The sequence below is a fragment of the Eubalaena glacialis genome, chromosome X (genome assembly GCF_028564815.1).
Source record: "Eubalaena glacialis isolate mEubGla1 chromosome X, mEubGla1.1.hap2.+ XY, whole genome shotgun sequence".
NCBI classification, from domain to species: domain Eukaryota; kingdom Metazoa; phylum Chordata; class Mammalia; order Artiodactyla; family Balaenidae; genus Eubalaena; species Eubalaena glacialis.
Window position 1 is genome coordinate 98,581,867 of NC_083736.1, and position 21,671 is coordinate 98,603,537.

Sequence of the window (21,671 nt, forward strand, 5' to 3'; positions counted from 1 at the left end):
TCTGTCTCTCTCTCTCTTAGACTGGCCTCATGCTTTAACTGTATCAAAGTTCTGTCAAGGAGCGACTAGACCAGTTATCTCACTATGATAAGAACAGAATGTTTTCAATCGTGATGATAAACATTTAAGTTACGTTTCTTGGTACTAATATGGTACCTTTTTTTTTTTTTTTTGGCCACACCATGCGGCATGTGGGATCTTAGTTCCCTGACCAGGGATCGAACCCGTGCCCCCTGCCTTGGAAGTGCAGAGTCTTAACCACTAGACCGCCAGGGAAGTCCAATATGGTACCTTTTATATCAGGTTAATGTGACTTCAAAGTGTAGTTCCACAGGCTAGGCTTATTCTCCTTATTGACTTTCAGAAACAATTTATTGTGAAAGGATAAAAACACAAATGAGACAGGTTTGTGTTTGTTTTTATAAATTAGTGTACAGGCCTTAGTACAGAACTTAGCTTTTGTAATACTTAATACAGGAGGAAATTTAATATTCTCAGTTAGTAAAATGTTCTTATTTATGAATTTTTTATACTGAGCGGTACCAAAATTTCTGTAGAGGCATACCAAATTCTCTTTTTCTCTAATTTGGATACCTAATAGAACACTAATTGGATGTCTGTAACTTTTGCACCCTTGGGTTCTTGTGGCAAGGTCAAAATGAATATCCTATATCTCAACATAATGCTCTTCCTAATTTTAATGATTAATGCAATTTCCAATCTAATTCCCCTATTACAAACTGTACCTGAAGAGAATGCACACAAAAAGAGGTTCCAATTTCAACAAAAGTTTGAACACCCCTTTATGACCAGCCCTGTGGCTAGATGTTGTAGTAGGAGAAGGGTGAACAGGAAGTAGCTAAAGATAAACAATGACCTGGCCCTTTCCATCTAGCTTACATTTTCAGCCTATATTGCCTTTTTTTTGGAGGGGGCGGGGGGCTAATAATGATATTTTAGTTTGGCACTCAAATATCAATATAGGTAGGGCTTTTAGACCTACATAAAAATGTCACTCTCTAGAGTTTGGCAATATTTAAGGTTCAGAGTACATTTCCCTTCCATACATTCTTTTTTAAAATTATTTTAATATCTTTATTGGGGTATAATTGCTTTACAATGGTGTGTTAGTTTCTGCTTTATAACAAAGTGAATCAGTTATACATATACATATGTCCCCATATCTCTTCCCTCTTGCGTCTCCCTCCCTCCCACCCTCCCTATCCCACCCCTCTAGGTGGTCACAAAGCACCGAGCTGATCTCCCTGTGCTATGCGGCTGCTTCCCACTAGCTATCTATTTTACGTTTGGTAGTGTACATATGTCCATGCCACTCTCTCACTTCGTCCCAGCTTACCCTTCCCCCTCCCCATATCCTCAAGTCCATTCTCTAGTAGGTCTGTGTCTTTATTCCCGTCTTGCCCCTAGGTTCTTCGTGACCTTTTTTTTTTTTTTTTAGATTCCATATATATGTGTTAGCATACGGTATTTGTTTTTCTCTTTCTGACTTACTTCACTCTGTATGACAGTCTCTAGGTCCATACATTCTTGTACTAGTTTCACCTGATCTGAAAATTTGAGAGTAAAGTGGCATGATGGAGGCCATGTCAGAATTTTATTTTATGCCTAGGCTATGGCCTGGTTTTGTGCTCATTTTTCCCCCCTGGATACAGCAGCAATTTATTCAGTGGAATTCTCCTTCCCAAGATCTCACATTACAGGAAAACAGAACCAATGACTACAAGGACAAAAGAGCACCATAATTTCCAACATTCATTTGTGTAAGTTTTCTTTCCCCGAAACCCCTAAATCTCCTGTTTATCTTTTTTACTGCCTAACAGAGATCTGATTATTTTAACCTGTTGTGTGTATATTGTTAGTCAGTAATTGCTTTACCTTGAGCCATTAAATAGTGTTATCAGATTCTGAATAGCTCTGGATATCGTGCAATTTATTATCCCAAAGGGTTGAATACATTGATGCTGTGGAGTTTACTGACTAGCATTCCTGCAGGAAACATTAATAAATAGCAACAACAAATGTTGGATTTGGTTTCTAGAAACCTTACTACTCCAAAACAAAAGCTATGACAATAGAAAACTTTAGCATGAACATTTTAATACAATTACAGAATACCCTATTAATCAAATAACATACATACTACAATTTCTGCCTGGCCTGGCAATAGCATATCTTATTATTTTCTTTTCCTCAGTATCAGCACAAATTTAAGGTTGTATAAACACTCAACCTGTTCCAGCTGCTTCAAGACTTCTCTTTTATGTCCTCTGAACTTCCTCATAAGTGCCCAAACAACCAGTCTCCTAGTGAACCAGGATAACTGGGTTCCAACTTGAACTTGGGGCTAAAATGGCATCCATCCTAGCTCCTGAATGTAAGTGTGAAACTGCAGTAGACTCAAACCCCAGGCTGGAGAGGGATTATTGCCACCATTAGTGCTGTTCTGGCAGTATGGTGATTTCAGTGGGATCTGCACTGTAGCAGTAAGCGTCACACTAAACCCAGGGTTTGCAGAGTAGGATTAGTATTTAATTTGTTACCCGTGTATAGATAACATGTCCTTGCTTATAAGCAAACAGTCTTGAAGAAATGCCATCTTTGAATGCAGGGAGGAGGCGCATCTTAGACTCTGTTCACCACAATTATCTTTAAAGGATGAATCTGTTTTCAGGTTCAATCAAGATTCAAATTACCACTAAATATAGCACACTTAAAATTGCATTCATCAAATATTTATTTGACATGTGTTACATGCCAGGCACTCTGTTAGACATTGTAGTTACAGTGGTGAAAGACCCAGTCCCTAACGTGAAAGAATCCATAGTTTAGTGAAACTCAAGTTAACCAGATAACCTCAAGGGAAGCCTGCACTAGACAGTGTAAAACCTATCTAACGCAGATGCGTCAGGATCTTATAAAAGGAGGTTGAACTTTATTCTGTAGGTGAATAAAGCTACAGAGCTTTATGGAGACCAGTTAAGGGCCTTTGGCAAAGAGCTCTTTAAAGGCCTTTGGACAGTGTAAAACCTATCTAACGCAGATGCGTCAGGATCTTATAAAAGGAGGTTGAACTTTATTCTGTAGGTGAATAAAGCTACAGAGCTTTATGGAGACCAGTTAAGGGCCTTTGGCAAAGAGCTCTTTAAAGGCCTTTGGCAAAGGAATTATATGAACATTTTTCCCATTTAGAAAAATTTATCCAGTAGCTGTAAGGGGAATGAATTGGAAGACTGAGACTGGTGGCGTGGAAACCAGTTAGGAGGTTGTTACAGTGATTTTGGTGAGAGACAATGGTGACAATGAAGCAGTATTATAACAGAAAAGAAATGGGCCTGTTTATTATATGGCTAATTTTCAAAAAATAAGTTTATTGGCAGAGTTTTTCTATGCAGGGTAAAGGATTGGCATTGATCTGGCTAGAGTGACTGGACCACTATCTTGAAACTCCTTGACCATAGCATCAAACTATAATCAAACTCCAGCCCAATGCTTCTGAAAGTATGGGCCACAGACCACATGCAGCAAAAGAACCCACAGAACTTGTTAAACTGTAGATTTCCAAGCCCCACCCCAGACATACTGAATTAGGGAATGGGGCCCAGGGAGTTCAATGTTTTAACAAGTTTCCCAGGTAATTCTCATGCATATTAAAGTTTGAGGATCATTGATCTAGCCCGACAGTTTTCAAAATATGATCTGGGAGCACTGGTCCCTGAGATTCTTTCAGGGGCCCATGAGGTCAAAACTATTTTCACAGTAATACATAGACATTATTTGCAGAATTCACTGTGTTGACATTTACACGGATGGTATAAAAGCAACGGTGGGGAAAAGCTGCTGGCACCTTAGCACCAGTTAAGACAGAAACACCAAACTATGTTGTATACTATACCTCCATGCATTTACAGTAAAAAGAAAATGCCGGGCTTCCCTGGTGGTGCAGTGGTTGAGAATCTGCCTGCCAATGCAGGGGACACGGGTTCGAGCCCTGGTCCGGGAAGATCCCACATGCCGCGGAGCAACTAGGCCCGTGCGCTGCAACTACTGAGCCCGTGCGTCTGGAGACTGTGCTCCACAACAAGAGAGGCCGCGATAGTGAGAGGCCCGCGCACCGTGATGAAGAGTGGCCCCCGCTTGCCGCAACTAGAGAAAGCCCTCGCACAGAAACGAAGACCCAACACAGCAAAAATAAATAAATAAATAAATAAATTAAAAAAAAAAAAAAAGAAAATGCCAGTTTCACTCAGGAATGTCCTTGACGTAGCAGTAAGAATAAGTAATTTTATTAAATCTCTACTCTGTCATACACAACTTTTTTTTTTTTTTTTGCCTATTCTGTGTGGTGAAATGGGAAGTAGGCACAAAGCACTTGTATGACTGAGTTGTGAGCTGAACTAGCTGTTTTCTCCAAGCAACTCCTTTTTAACTTGAAAGAACTACTGACAAACAATGGTTATTCAGCCTTGGGTATTTGGAAGACCTATTAAACACTCCTCAATCTTCTAATTACATATCTGTGTGAGTACAGATTTACCTTCATATACTTCAACCAGAAAAACAGTTCACAGTAGATCTAATGCAGAAGCAGATATGAAGATCCAACTGTCTTCTATTAAATCTGACATTAAAGAGGTTTACACAAATGACAATGCCACTCTTATTACATTTTTTTGGAAAATAGTTATTTTTGATTTAAAAAATGTTAATTACATTAACATATTTACAGCCGTTATTTTAAATGAATGAATAAATAAATGTAAAATTTCTCTGTTAATTTCTAATATGATTAATATGAATAGAAATAATCTACATAAACAAAAGTTCTTTGGAGTCTTCAATAACTTTAAAGAGTATAAAGGAGTCCCAAGTCTAGAAACTTGGAGAAATGCTGATCTAGCCCTTGGGTTCTTAACAATGTGCTAAACATTACCACTTGTGGAAATCAGAAGAGGCCTGGCAGGACTAGATTTTTCAATAGTAATTCTAAGAATTGTTTATCTGTGAATATGACATGTCATCCACAAATTATGCACCTGTGACCTTTGGAGCAGCATGGCTTCTAATTTCCTAGTGTCTTTAATATGCTGTTTCCTGAGGGTTCCAGCTCCTGAGATTTTTTTGGTGCCATATCACCAATACTACTAGTGTAGTATTACCTTCAAAACCTGGGGGTACAGGACAGAAAGAAAGGCAACTTGCTGAACTACCCATGTGCTTCTGTTTCATTTGTTGGCTTAAAAAGATGCTAATAATACAAGGTGATTTTGGTCATCTTCACTGCCACCACCCCCCCCTCAAAAAGATGACTTGTAACAGTACAAAAAGTTAAGAACCATTGCTTTAACCAACAGGCAACCTGTACTAATGCCTATTTCATATTCTGCTATAGACTAGAATTTACCTAAAGGCTAGTTAGGAGCGTAACATATTAAAGGGATGTGCAGTACTGATTTGTCTGGTTCCCAGTAAACCACAGACATACATTTCCAGATACTTTTAAATCATTTGCATATTTGTTTGTTGAGGTGCAGTGATAAAACTATTTTTTTTTCATCCAGAGAGCTGCTATGAAGCAGTCAATTTAAGAAACTAAATTTGGTTCATTGGTGACTGGCAATAACCAAAAGGGGGCAAAAAAACAAGTTGTCACAAAACAGGAATTTGAATAAAGAGAGGCTAGTCTGGCTTAAAAGTTTAGATAATTTTTTTTTTTTTTACTGGTTTAAAAAAATCCCACTTAGGACTGCTTGGTCTGGGGAGCTTTGATATCCCTCTTTGAAATACATTGACCTTCCCCAGTTGCTCAAAGAGTTTGGGCTATGAGGGAGTGGGTGGAGGGGGGGAACTGAACCTTTAAAAGCTACTGTGGGCAAAACGAATATTTAGAAGTTCACTTGAATTGGTTCCAGATTTTCTAATGGAGGAAATGTTTGTTAGAGAATTATGTTGGAATTTGTCACACTTAGATCTTGTTCATTCCAGATACAAGTGAATTCAGAAGTGGTGACCCCATTGTATCATCAGAATGTTGGGCAGTATTGAATGTGAGCTTATTTTTAGAAGAGATACTTTGGCTTTCAATTGCCCTTATTATTTGTAAGTCACTCATTGTGAATACTTCTTTCTAATATTAAAAGTGGAAAACTGGTTGAAATAGATACTAGAACAGCTTTCCTCACCTCCTTGTATTTTGTGTTTGAATGCCAAGGTGCTGTAAGTATGCCATCCATATGCTTAGGATATTTCATATATTGTAAAATATTTTAGACTTTATTTTCCATTTTGACATGTTAATATTAAAATGTGGGGGGGGGGGAAGATCCAGAAGCACAGAGCTCACTACATGGTTTGCACTTGATAAATAATTTATTCAATGAATTTGTCTGTGTTCACAAATAAATAAGATTAGACCAAAACCATAATATCATTAGTTTTTTTGAAAGAAATGAATGGGGTTGGCCACCAGCAGGATCCTAGGGTCAAATTTCTATATATTATGAATAATAACTATAAAGTATTTTTTGCAAGTAGTGCTGGGATAGATAACCTTTATTTATATTAATTATAATTGAATGATATTTTAATTGAATGATATTGAGTAACAGTAGTAAGAGTTGCTACGGCTTATTTTATTACCTTTGCTCCCAAGATAGGCACATGCCAAAACCTTTATTCACTGTTGAACGTTTGAAATTGGAGTCTGAATTTCCTCTTCTGCTTAATTATCATCTATTCCTAATCTGTCCCTTCTCCCAGAATACTCTAGGTAGCAGAGTGAGAATGTGAAAAACTTGAGCCATATCATGTTGTTAATGATTTTTAAGGGAGAAGTTCAAGGATTCCCTGTAGAATTGAGTGACTGCTACAATGATCCTATCAAGATAAATGTCATTAAAGTTCTGCTGGACCCAGGAATATGTGTTTAAGCAACAAGGGCCCAGATTAGCTATTCTTGACCATTAAATTGTTAATTATAAAGTGGTGTTAATACACTAGAATTGTAAAAATGACAGCTTGTTTTTGGTTTTTTTTTTTGCTTTTCAACTCTGAAAATTTATCGGATACAAAGCATTAAAATTTATGCATTTGCATAGCACACGGAGATCAGCTCGATGCTTTGTGACAACCTAGAGGAGTGGGATAGGGAGGGTGGGAGGGAGATATGGGGATATATGTATACATATAGCTGATTCACTTTGTTGTACAGCAGAAACTAACACAACATTGTAAAGCAGTTATACTCCAATAAAGACATTTTAAAAGTTTATGAATAAATCCTTGAAACCAAGTGCAGATTTGGAGAGATTCAAATCCTGAAATGACAGCTGTTCTGTGATCAGGGTTTAGGCCATAAAGGTTTGTTGTCCAATTAATGATCAGTTTTCCTCATCAGACATTTTTAGCATGTTAAAGATTTTTCTTTTCTTTTTGGTGGGAATGGGTGCTATGATTTTTGGAAAAACAATGAAATTAATAGCTGTTTGAAAATTCCATAAGGATAGCAGGAGAGATGTAGTCATATTCCTTTGCCAGAATTGATTTTAGAAGCTTAGTACAGCCCTGCTTCCTTCAGGCAAAAGCTGCAACCCAATGGTCTGATTCCCACTTCAGGGTTATTTTTGCCACATGATACTTCTTCCCTCCCTCAAACTCTAGTCTGTTTCTGGTTACCAATTTTAAAATAAAGAGCACTACCAAGTTCAGAAATATCAAAACAAGTACAGTTTGTTATATTACAAATTACTGGGCATTGAAGGAAATTAAGTTGTCTTTTTTATATAGGAACCTATTCTAACCCAGTATCAGTTCAGAATGTGATTTGGAAATCATTTTTTTCTACTACTGGACATGAAAATGGATATGTACAATTCATTTCGCTGGCTTAGTTCATATTCCTAGTGATGAATGGCTAATATATAGGAGACATTTGCAAGTGCCTAGAGGGCAGGGACTATATTTTATTCCTTTCTGTAGCCCCAAGGCCTAGCACAGTGTCTGGCATGTGTATAGATACTTACAAAATACTTAATGAGTTTAGAGGTACTGTCTTCTGTATAACTGATCCACAAGAAGATTAATTGAATAGCCTTGATCTTATTAGCACCATGTTTTAATCAGCTGAGCTGTACAACCCATATTTGGCTTCTTAAGCCTGGTACTTTCCAAATGAGATAGTTGTTGTAGCAATATTTTGGATAGAAAAGTGAAAAGCTTGACACCTTGTATAAGAGTCTATGTGTTAGTACATCAACATTGGTTTTAAAGATCAACTGTAAGGGGCTTCCCTGGTGGCTCAGTGGTTAAGAATCTGCCTGTCAATGCAGGGGACACGAGTTCGAGCCCTGGTCCGGGAAGATCCCACATGCCACGGAGCAACTAAGCCCGTGTGCCACAACTACTGAGCCTGTGCTCTAGAGCCCGCAAGCCACAACTACTGAGCCTGCGCTCTAGAGCCCGTGAGGCACAACTACTGAAGCCTGCGCACCTAGAGCCCATGCTCCACAACAAGGGAAGCCACCACAGTGAGAAGCCCGCGCACCACAACGAAGAGTAGCCCCCGCTCGCCGCAACTAGAGAAAGCCCACGCGCAGCAACGAAGACCCAACGCAGCCAAAAATAAATAAATAGATAAATAAATTTATAAAAAAAAAGAAACTGCCAAACTCTTTAAAAAGAAAAAAAAAAGATCAACTGTAAGAATGGTTTAAGGAAATAGCAATAATTTTAAAGATTGTGTTAAAACTATTTCCGTTTAATACGTTGTTGTACTACTGTGAGAGAATAAACTGATATGCAAAATTCTGCAGCATAAAGAACATAGATTCAATGATACAGTTTAGGTTTCTGTTAACTGAGCTTGTTTTCTTGAGTGTCTGAACTCCTGTCTTCAAAGAAGATCAATTCTTATAATCACTGAAGAAGTGCTTTGAGTTTCTCCAGGAAGGGAATAGCAATACTTCATCCTTCCAAGTAGGCAAAAGATTGTATTTTAATCATCCCTTTAAAAAAATGTCATTCTTCACATTTTCTAAATCTTATTTAAAATGAGAAAAACTTCTGGGCTTTGTGTGCATTTTCAAAGTTCCCTTCAAGTTTCTATTCCTCAACACACCAGAAATCAGAGAAATTAAACATTCAAAATAAGTTCTGAATACGACCACATCTGTGTTTCTTATAATAAATGGCTAACTTTTTATACAGAATATGTTTTGTGATGCTTTGAAAAGATCACTTTCAAAGTCATTAATTTTAATTTGAGAGGTTTGGAATTAGCTGAAGCATAACAGCCCCTTGAATCTCCAATATTTTAAGGACAAGAAGAAAGCTTAAGGGAGAAAAAAGGCTCGGCATGCCTGCTGTAGCAAAACACACACACACACACACACACACACACACTCACTCACTCACAGGCCCCAGTCAGAAAAAGTTTTTTTTTCCGTTCCACAAAAAGAAGTCTGATTGTTTTTCTTTGAAGTTTTAGGGTACATATTTTGTGTTTTTAACAATAGCAAATAGAAAAACAAATTTTACCTGGGACTGTACATGAACTTTGGCTTTTTAGAGTAGGTATGAATAAGTGAAAAGAATAAGCAAAGTAATTTCGTTATAAGTTTTGAATTGTATACTACTTGTATTTAAGTTTTGACTCTGTAATGTCCAGTGGTGCACTGGAGTCATCTGACTCAGCCAATTGTACCCATATTTTCCCAACTCCACATTCATATGGCCATGGGAGTAGTATTTATACCATGGAAATTGGCACACACTACAAATCAAGGCTTCTTCCACCTCCCCCAAGAGCCAGTTGTTAAACATTTACCACTCCCCATCCCGAATGTACCTATTTAATTTTCATTTTTTGCAGTGAAATAATAGCTTTAGGTTTCATTGAAGATAGAGAACTGATGTAGAATGGTGGTGAAGAGCAGAGGCACTGAAGCCAAACTGCCTGGGTTCAGATACCAGTTCTGCATGTTTTAGCTTGTGTTATCCTAGGCAAGTTAGTCAATCTTATCTCTAATGGGATAATAGCAATGCCTACCTTATAGGGTTGATGTAAGGATTAAATATGTTAATACAGGTAAAGCACTTAGAATAGGGTCTAGTTTACAGATGAACCTTATCTGGCAATTTCAGTTATCCAGAACATAGCCAGGGTTCAGGAAGTAAACAAAAATGTCACTGAGCAACCAATCTAAATATCAGAGGGTGGTACTTGCACCGAAGCCCTCAAGCTCTCTCTGGGAGCCTGTTTTATTCTTTGTTTAGATCCAAGCTTGACTGACTTCTCAGAGCTGACAGTAGATTAGATGTATAAAATTAGAAAGAGGGGAGAGATGCTGCTAGAAGCAACAAGTGACAACCTCTCTCCCCCAAAGAAAATTACCCAAAGTGAGAACTCAAAAATGAGTCAGAGGGGCTTCCCTGGTGGTGCAGTGGTTGAGAATCCGCCTGCCAATGCAGGCGACACGGGTTCGAGCCCTGGTCCGGGAAGATCCCACATGCCGCAGAGCAACTAAGCCCCTGCGCCACAACTACTAAGCCTGAGCTCTAGAGCCCACATGGCACAACTACTGAAGCCCATGCGCCTAGAGCCCGTGCTCCGCAACAAGAGAAGCCACTGCAATAAGAAGCCCGCGCGACGCAACAAAGAGTAGCCCCTGCTCGCCGCAACTAGAGAAAGCCCGCGTGCAGCAACGAAGACCAAACGCAGCCAAAAAATAAATAAATAAAATAAATAAAAAAAAGGAAGAGTCAGACTGGATGATATCTAAGGTCCATTCCAGCTCTCCAAGTCTGTGACTTTGGTGAAAAATCTTAACAGTTTGGGGACAAATAACCTAACTACTGTATTAAATAATGGCTTACAAAGATGATCCACTATCCATAGTAAATCATAATCAGTATATCCTAGTTAGGAAAATAGGGCTGTATGGATGACTTTTTAAAATGTCCTTTCAAAATTGTTGAAATTAAGTATTTGTGAAAAACTTTTTGTTACTTGGGAATTTAACTTATATGGAATACCTAATTCTCTGACAATACCAGATAAAGGAAAGCGTTACTGTAGTTAATTAAAAGACAGTCTCTGCCCTTAAAATGTTCTTTAGAGAGGGAGTAACAGAGGAACAAAGAGGGAACATTTACATTCTCACTTGGAACTCGGGAAAATAACACAGGAGGCAACATTTGAGCTGGGACTTGAGTGATACATAGACAGGCAGAGAAGGAAGGGGGAGTGTCAGAGCAGATGTAGAGCATTTTAGGCTGAGAGAACAGAATGAGCAAAAGGAAAGTTATGAAGAGTGAATGACACTAGCCGATCCCATGTGGCTGGATCTAAGTGTTCATGAGATGGGGGTGTAGTGGAGGTACATCAAACTGGAAAAGTTGGCTTGGGACCAGATCATGTAAGGCTTTAAATGCTAGGCCAAGAAGTCAGAAATTTAACGAGTAATAAGGAGCCACTAAAGACTTTTGAGCAGGGAAGAGGCATGATCCAACCAAGTGATGACAAATGTCAACCAGGAAGGCTGATGAAACTTTAAGGGAAGGGGGAAAATTGGAGTTAGAGTGACCAGTTAGGAGGTTACTGATGTAGCTCAGGCAAGGAAATTATGAGGGCCTACATTATAGGGCAGCAGGAATGGAACAGAGGATCTGATAATGGGAGATGCCAAGGAAGTATTATCTACATGACTGACTAGGTTAGCAGTGAGTATTCAAATGTGATTCTGAGGTTACTAAACCCGGTGACCAGAGGGTTGTGATGCCATTAAGTGTGATCGGGAACAGTGGAGGGGGAGCAGCTTTTAAATAGTTGCAAGGGTGTAGGGAGGAGGAGATATATAATAATGCTTAGAAATAGGTCTTTTATATGATTAGAAAGCTAATTCAATAGATAGTTGGACTACATATAGCATATATGAATATGAATTGGGGCGATTGAGGCACAGCATTGTTCCTTATGTGTAGACAATGTATATTTCTTGACTATCCTTGTTTTTTAATCTCCATTTGACCACAATGGCCAGTATGTTCCTGAGCATCCAGCCCTGCCACCCACCTCATATCTTCTAAAAGAATGAAAACTTCTGTTAGTCAAAAACATTTAGAAGGACACATCTGTGATTTAAAAAGAAATCTTTAAAATTATCATATATTCCAAAACCTCATTTTTAGAATGATCTGTGCTTTCGAAGATTATTCAGGTTACAGTATCAGAAATGAATGCTAGGTTATATAATTAATCAAAACTTTATAACCAGAAATTTTCTTGATAGATGGCTTGTAGAGAAAAGCCAAATAGTGACAAAAGAGAATTGAGATAATTTCTGTGCTTTTAGTGCCAACGCTAGAAATGTAAAGCCCCCAAATAAAGAGAAAAATGAGCCTCTCTCTTGCAAAATAGCCAGTTCTTTAGGACTATTTGCATTATATACTGATAGAGGAAAGAGATGCAAAGAAGACATTTCAGCCTCCTTCACTTCCCATTGCTTTTGAGATTTTCCTCATGTAAATGGGAAGAGAGTGAGTCGTCAATGTTACCAAACTGAGTAATGGCAAATGAGTCAGCAAAGTTATATAAAAGGGTTTAACTAAATGGCGGTCATATGTAAAAATAATGTCTTTTGGAACTTTAAGGATCTTTAATAATACCCTATGAATATATTTTTTGAATTAGTAACTTCAAGTGAGAAGAGGATCTTGATCTTTTGTAGACTTTGGCCACTGGGGGCCATAAATTTAAGGGATTACTTGCATAATAATTCTGCTATATACATTGCCATTTAAGGTTTATACTCCTGATTTGATCCATTGAAAGTATGAATGCTATTAACATTCAAAGAACTCTATTCTCTTCCTAAAGATTATTGGTCTCAGGTTATTTAAACTAGAAGGAATATAAACCGTGATAAGCGTTGGAATGGTGAGAGTAATCTAACATTCACACACCACTGGGAAAGATAATGTCTGTTCTTTATTTTTATCACAAGATTTATAAAGTCGGTAAAGTGGGAGATGTTATAGAGATTTGGCCTTTAGACTAAGACTTATAGACGATTAGACTAAGTAATAAGTTTAGTCTGATTTCAGACTTGACTTTAGTTGGGGTTGGATAGAAACACCTTTCTATCAATTTTACATGTTATATTCATTGCTAACCTGATTAGGTCGATGCAAAACCTTAGAGCATCTTGGACAAATTTTACATTGCTCTTGAGGATATAGAAAAATGGCACATGGACATATATATAGGTTGTCCATTTGGGCTTGTAATCATTATTTGTCTCAAATTACTAATCCTGATATGTAGATCCTTATACATTTTAGTAGCGAGCTCATGAGATAGTCTATCACTTTATAAATTGGGAAACATATAGTTAAATAGTTTTGTCTTTCTCAAATCTCAGATTCTCTAGGAGAATTCCCTACCATCCAGGTGACTACTTGTCTTTAAGAAAGCCTTCATGTAAGAGGCAAATTGGGCCCCAAACCCAATACTTTTGAATTATAGGTGGCAAACCTGAGGAGAGGGGAGGTATTTGTTATATATCATAGCTTCCTTACTAAACTATGAGTTCCTTAAGACCAGTAACCAAGTCTCAGCATGTTTATATTCCCTATAACTTTCATATGCATATGTGCCCAATAAATGTTAATTGAATGAATGTCCTTCCTTTGTCTCATTGAGTGTCATTTAAAATCATTTTAGCAATTGGATTTTTATACTAAGAATGCTTTACCAAACTAAAACTGAATTCCTTTTCTTTTACAGGTGCAGGAGACATCGTTGCAATCATGATCGGCAATCTGAAAGGCACAAAAATTCTACAATCTATTCAAAGAGGCATACAAGTAACAATGGTCATTGAAGTAGGGAAAAAACATGGCCCTTGGGTGAATCACTATTCAATTTTCTTCGTTTCTGTGTCCTTTTTTATTATTACGGCAGCAACTGTGGGCTATTTTATCTTTTATTCTGCTCGAAGATTACGGAATGCGAGAGCTCAAAGCAGGAAGCAGGTTTGTAATGGCCCTTTCTTCCAATTTAAAAATATTTTACTGTTTTAATTGTAGATTCAGTGTCACGCATTTTAATATACTTCACTTGCTGGACAATGATCCATGCATATGTTTTGTGAAAACTGGTAGTTTTTAAAAGTATGTCACCTTCTATCCTCTGAAATCTCTTATTTTCTGAAATTTGTCTATGGCCTTAATCCTGCCTGGTTAAGTCTTCTAATACCTCATTAGGGAGCACAGCCAGCATTTAAGTATATATGGGTGTAAATACATATGTTCCTTTACACATTTTTTCTAAATTACAAAAGCATTTCATACGCAATATAGAAAATTTAGAAACTAGAAAGTACAAGGGAAAAAAACCTTCACCCACAACTCCATATAACAACAACAACAAAACTGTAGTCATCACCCAAAGGTAACCACTGTTATTTTACATGTAAGTGTGTGCCTGTACGTGTGTGCATTTGCATTTGAGGGCAGGGCTGGGAAGAGAGACTAGGCTGAATGTCATGAGTAGGCAAGTTTAAAGATCTAATTGTGGATCATATAGTACTAGGCTCCAAACAGAGTCACATATTCATAATTTCTCCCATATTTTAACAACCGATGTATAAACAGGTACAAAGTATAGAAATAATAGAACAAAAATACCAAAGCATCATTGAACAGGGAAGAACCTCTGGTTATATGGCATTGATCCTACCACCTTTAAAGTGCCCCTCATCCCTCTTATATCCTTACTTCTCTTCCTTACCCAGCTTAACTTCCATGGCCACTCCCATGCATACGTCTTCAGTTTCCTTGGCCCTTCTCTCTCTTTGTTAACTTGCTGTCAAAACCCAATCCTGACTAAATCCTACTTCCCACCTCCTCTCTGCCTGTTCTTTGCTTAGCTGAAGTAGGAGAAAAACATTAGCATCTATACAGGCTAATCTCATTTTAAATTTATGATCACAAACTCAGAGTGAGTTTGCTTACTGCTGCCCAACAATCATGCCATGTTTTCTTAGCCATTTCCTCTCCTTTCCTAGGTTACTAATCATACATATTCCTTTCTCCTTAAACCTCCAACACGTCCTCCAACTTTACTCTCAACTTGTATTTTGGATCTTATTCCACTGAGAAAATTGAAGTAATCAAGAGTACTTCCACAAGCTTCCACCACATGTACCCATCTATCTGCATCTGTGTCTATACCCGATATCCTCTGCCTTGTCTTCTGTTACTGTAGACACCCAAACATGCTATTAATTGCTTCCATTTTCAGAAGAACTTCTCTTGACCCCAGTGCAGAAACCTTGGAGTTAATTCTTTATTCTTCTCTTTCACTTCCCGTATAACCTCCATCAGCAAGTCCTGTTGTTTTCTACCTTCATTATATATCCAGAATCCGATTACTTCTCCGATTACCACTTCCATTGCTTCCACTCTGGTCCATGCCACCGTCATTTCTTAACCTCCTCTCCCTCTCGAGAACTCTCAACACAACAGCAGAGTGGTGTGCTACTTCTCCAGAATGATTAGTAGGGATTTAAGGCTTTCAGCCGATCATATAGTGGGGGCAAGATTGTATTTTATATGTACTGAGAAGTTCCTCCAAAGGCAGTGAAATTCTGGCCACTTCATGCACTCTTTCTCGAATAAACAAAGATGAACCCAATTTATTTGAGAGTACGGAAGCAGTGAGGATTTCTATATGACAAGAAGGTTAATTAAATTTGGGAACAGATGAAAAATTGAAATCTTATTATAAAACCTTTGTAAAGATTTAGACACCAGCATGTGGTAATGAGTGATGATTATCTCAATGTTTAAAGTTAATTGACTTCTGTACTTCTCCTTAGAGAAGCAGCTTATCACATTGGTGGCAGGTTCAGCCCGTTACTAGCTGTGGTCAAAAGGATGTTTAAAATTCCTGTGCCGGGCCATTCAATAGTTTCACCCTGTGTTAATATTTGGCATTTGTATATTGTGCTGATTTTATCTCTGAAGTTGGAAAGAAATTGGTATCCAGTATGACGAACTATTCAAAGGTTGTAGTTACAATGACAAGAGTGTTTGGTTCAAAGTTTATAGTTACAGTGTTTGGTTTGTGCATGTTCATGGTGGGGTATGTATTTCTGTACTCCAAGTGCTATATTAAATCTATTAATGTGGCATTAAACCCCATAAGCAAGTAATATAGTTTATAAAGAACTGTCTGGTGTTGCACAAGCTCCATTGGATATTTGACTCCGGTCTCATCACTCAGGTGATTTTCATAGTTTATAATATATCTTAAGAAAATCAACTTCTGTACAAATGGTTAAGAATAGCATTAAAACTTCTCACCTCACCAGCCCTGAACCAAGATGGCGGAGTAGAAGGACGTGCTCTCACTCCCTCTTGTGAGAGCACCAGAATCACAACTAGCTGCTGGACAATCATCGACAGGAAGACACTGGAACTCACCAAAAAAGATACCCCACATCCAAAGACAAAGGAGAAGCCACAATGAGACGGTAGGAGGGGCGCAATCACAGTAAAATCAAATCCCGTAACTGCTGGGTGGGTGACTCACAGACTGGAGAACACTTATACCACAGAAGTCCACCCACTGGAGTGAAGGTTCTGAGCCCCATGTCAGGCTTCCCAACCAGGGGGGTCCAGCAGTGGGAGGAGGAATTCCTAGAGAATCAGACTTTGAAGGCTAGTGGGGTTTGATTGCAGGACTTCGACAGGACTGGGGGAAACAGAGACTCCACTCGTGGAGGGCACACACAAAGTAGTGTGCGCATCAGGACCCAGGGGAAGGAGCAGTGACCCTAGGGGAGATTGAACCAGACCTACCTGCTAGTGTTGGGAGGTCTCCTGCAGAGGCGGGGAGTGGCTGTGGCTCACCGTGAGGACAAGGACACTGGCAGCAGAAGTTCTGGGAAGTACTCCTTGGCGTGAGCCCTCCCGGAGTCCGCCATTAGCCCCACCAAAGAGCCAGGTAGGCTCCAGTGTTGGGTCACCTCAGGCCAAACAACCAAGAGGGAGGGAACTCAGCCCCACCCACCAGCAGACAAGTGACAAGCATATTAAAGTTTTACTGAGCTCTGCCCACCAGAGCAACACACAGCTCTACCCACCATTGGTCCCTCCCATCAGGAAGCTTGCACAAGCCTCTTAGACAGCCTCATCCACCTGAGGGCAGACAGCAGAAGCAAGAAGAACTACAACCCTGCAGCCAGTGGAACGAAAACCACATTCACAGAAAGATAGACAAGATGAAAAGGCAGAGGATTATGTACCAGATGAAGGAACAAGATAAAACCGCAGAAAAACAACTAAATGAAGTGGAGATAGGCAACCTTCCAGAAAAAGAATTCAGAATAATGACAGTGAAGATGATCCAGGACCTCAGAAAAAGAGTGGAGGCAAAGATCGAGAAGATGCAAGAAATGTTTAACAAAGCCCTAGAAGAATTAAAGAACAAACAAACAGAGATGAACAATACAATAACTGAAATGAAAACTACACTAGAAGGAATCAACAGCAGAATAACTGAGGCAGAAGAACGGATAAAGTGACCTGGAAGACAGAATGGTGGAATTCACTGCTGCGGTGGAATAAAGAAAAAAGAATGAAAAGAAATGAAGACAGCCTAAGAGACCTCTGGGACAACATTAAACGCAACAACATTCGCATTATAGGGGTCCCAGAAGGAGAAGAGAGAGAGAAAGGACCAGAGAAAATATTTGAAGAGATTATGGTTGAAAACATCCATAACATGGGAAGGGAAATAGCCACCCAAGTCCAGGAAGCACAGCGAGTCCCATACAGGATAAACCCAAGGAGAAACACGCCGAGACACATAGTAATCAAATTGGCAAAAATTAAAGACAAAGAAAAATTATTGAAAACAGCAAGGGAAAAATGACAAATAACATACAAGGGAACTCCCATAAGGTTAACAGCTGATTTCACAGCAGAAACTCTACAAGCCAGAAGGGAGTGGCATGATATACTTAAAGTGATGAAAGGGAAGAACCTACAACCAAGATTACTCTACCCGGCAAGGATCTCATTCAGATTTGATGGAGAAATCAAAAGCTTTACAGACAAGCAAAAGCTAAGAGAATTCAGCACCACCAAACCAGCTCTACAACAAATGCTAAAGGAACTTCTCTAAGTGGGAAACACAAGAGAAGAAAAGGACCTACAAAAACAAACCCAAAACAATTAAGAAAATGGTCATAGGAACATACATATCGATAATTACCTTAAACGTGAATGGATTAAATGCTCCAACCAAAAGACACAGGCTTGCTGAATGGATACAAAAACAAGACCCATATATATGCTGTCTACAAGAGACCCACTTCAGACCTAGGGACACATACAGACTGAAAGTGAGGGGATGGAAAAAGATATTCCATGCAAATGGAAATCAGAAGAAAGCTGGAGTAGCAATACTCATATCAGATAAAATAGACTTTAAAATAAAGAATGTTACAAGAGACAAGGAAGGACACTACATAATGATCAAGGGATCAATCCAAGAGGAAGACGTAAGAATTATAAATATATATGCACCCAACATAGGAGCACCTCAATACATAAGGCAACTGCTAACAGGTATAAAAGAGGAAATCGACAGTAACACAGTAATAGTGGGGGACTTTAACACCTCACTTACACCAATGGACAGATCATCCAAACAGAAAATTAATAAGGAAACACGAGCTTTAAATGACACAATAGACCGGATAGATTTAATTGATATTTATAGGACATTCCATCCAAAAACAGCAGATTACACGTTCTTCTCAAGTGCTCACGGAACATTCTCCAGGATAGATCACATCTTGGGTCACGAATCAAGCCTCAGTAAATTTAAGAAAATTGAAATCATATCAAGCATCTATTCTGACCACAACGCTATGAGATTAGAAATGAATCACAGGGAAAAAAACGTAAAAAACACAAACACATGGAGGCTAGACAATACGTTACTACATAACCAAGAGATCACTGAAGAAATCAAAGAGGAAATCAAAAAATACCTAGAGACAAATGACAATGAAAACACGATGATCCAAAATCTATGGGAGGCAGCAAAAGCAGTTCTAAGAGGGAAGTTTATAGCTATACAAGCCTACCTCAAGAAACAAGAAAAATCTCAAATAAACAATCTAACCCTACACCTAAAGGAACTAGAGAAAGAAGAACAAACAAAACCCAAAGTTAGCAGAAGGAAAGAAATCATAAAGATCAGAGCAGAAATAAATGAAATAGAAACAAAGAAAACTATAGCAAAGATCAATAAAACTAAAAGCTGGTTCTTTGAGAAGATAAACAAAACTGATAAACCATTAGCCAGACTCATCAAGAAAAAGAGGGAGAGGACTGAAATCAATAAAATTAGAAATGAACAAGGAGAAGTTACAACAGACACTGCAGAAATACAAAGCATCCTAAGAGACTACTACAAGCAACTGTATGCCAATAAAATGGACAGCCTGGAAGAAATGGCCAAATTCTTAGAAAGGTATAACCTTCCAAGACTGAACCAGGAAGAAGCAGAAAATATGAACAGACCAATCACAAGTAACGAAATTGAAACTGTGACTAAAAATCTTCCAACAAACAAAAGTCCAGGACCAGATGGCTTCACAGGTGAATTCTATCAAACATTTAGAGAAGAGCTAACACCCATCCTTCTCAAACTCCTCCAGAATTCTGCGGAGGAAGGAACACTCCCAAACTCATTCTATGAGGCCACCATCACCCTGATACCAAAACCAGACAAAGATACTACAAAAAAAGAAAATTACAAACCAATATCACTGATGAATGTAGATGCACAAATCCTCAACAAAATACTAGCAAACAGAATCCAACAACACATTGAAAGGGTCATACACCATGATCAAGTGGGATTTATCCCAGGGATGCAAGGATTCTTCAACATATGCAAGTCAATCAATGTGATACACCATATTAACAAATGGAAGAAGAAAAACCATATGATCATCTCAATAGATGCAGAAAAAGCTTTTGACCAAATTCAACACCCATTTATGATAAAAACTCTCCAGAAAGTGGGCATAGAGGGAACCTACCTGAACATAATAAAGGCCATATATGACAAATCCACAGCAAACATCATTCTCAATGGTGAAAAACTGAAAGCATTTCCTCTAAGATCAGGAACGAGACAAGGATGTCCACTCTCACCACGATTATTCAACATAGTTTTGGAAGTCCTAGCCATGGCAATCAGAGAAGAAAAGGAAATAAAAGGAATACAAATTGGAAAAGAAGAAGTAAAACTGTCACTGTTTGCAGATGACATGATACTATACATAGAGAATCCTAAAGATGCCACCAGAAAACTACTAGGGCTAATCAATGAATTTGGTAAAGTTGCAGGATACAAAATTAACGCACAGAAATCTCTTGCATTCCTATACGCTAATGATGAAAAATCTGAAAGAGAAATTAAGGAAACACTCCCATTTACCATTGCAATAAAAAGAATAAAATACCTAGGAATAAACCTACCTAGGGGAACAAAAGACCTGTATGCAGAAAACTATAAGACGCTGATGAAAGAAATTAAAGATGATACCAACAGATGGAGAGATATACCATGCTCTTGGATTGGAAGAATCAAGATTGTGAAAATGACTATACTCCCCAGAGCAATCTACAGATTCAATGCAATCCCTATCAAATTATCAATGGCATTTTTTACAGAACTAGAACAAAAAATCTTAAAATTTGTATGGAGACACGAAAGACCCCGAATAGCCAAAGCAGTCTTGAGGGAAAAAAACGGAGCTGGAGGAATCAGACTCCCTGACTTCAGACTATAATACAAAGCTACAGTAATCAAGACAATATGATACTGGCACAAAAACAGAAACATAGATCGATGGAACAAGATAGAAAGCCCAGAGGTAGACCCACACACCTAGGGTCAACTAATCTATGACAAAGGAGGCAAGGATATACAATGGAGAAAAGACAGCCTCTTCAATAAGTGGTGCTGGGAAAACTGGACAGCTACATGTAGAAGAATGAAATTAGAACATTCCCTAACACCATACACAAAAATAAACTCAAAATGGATTCGAGACCTAAATGTAAGACCGGACACTATAAAACTCTTAGAGGAAAACATAGGAAGAACACTGTTTGACATAAATCACAGCAAGATCTTTTTTGATCCACCTCCTAGAGTAATCGAAATAAAAACAAAAATAAACAAATGGGACCTAATGAAACTTCAAAGCTTTTGCGCAGCAAAGGAAGCCATAAACAAGATGAAAAGACAACCCTCAGAATGTGAGAAAATATTTGCAAACGAATCAATGGACAAAGGATTAATCTCCAAAATATATAAACAGCTCATGCAGCTCAATATTAAAAAAACAAACAACCCAACCAAAAATGGGAAGAAGACCTAAATAGACACTTCTCCGAAGAAGACATACAGATGGCCAAGAAGCACATGAAAAGCTGCTCAACATCACTAAGTATTAGAGAAATGCAAATCAAAACTACAATGAGGTATTATCTCACACCCATCAGAATGTCCATCATCAAAAAATCTACAAACAATAAATGCTGGAGAGGGTGTGGAGAAA

The 21,671-nt window shown here is 38.3% G+C and overlaps 1 protein-coding gene across 3 annotated transcripts in view; it reads left to right on the forward strand.

The window, feature by feature from the left end:
* Positions 1-21,671, forward strand: part of RNF128 (ring finger protein 128) — a 102,770-nt gene that overhangs the window by 56,368 nt on the left and 24,731 nt on the right. For all 3 annotated transcript variants that reach the window (XM_061178063.1, XM_061178061.1, XM_061178064.1), the window contains exon 2: positions 13,802-14,049. In XM_061178063.1, coding sequence (XP_061034046.1) covers positions 13,802-14,049 — 248 coding nt within the window. The remainder of the gene's footprint in view (positions 1-13,801; positions 14,050-21,671) is intronic.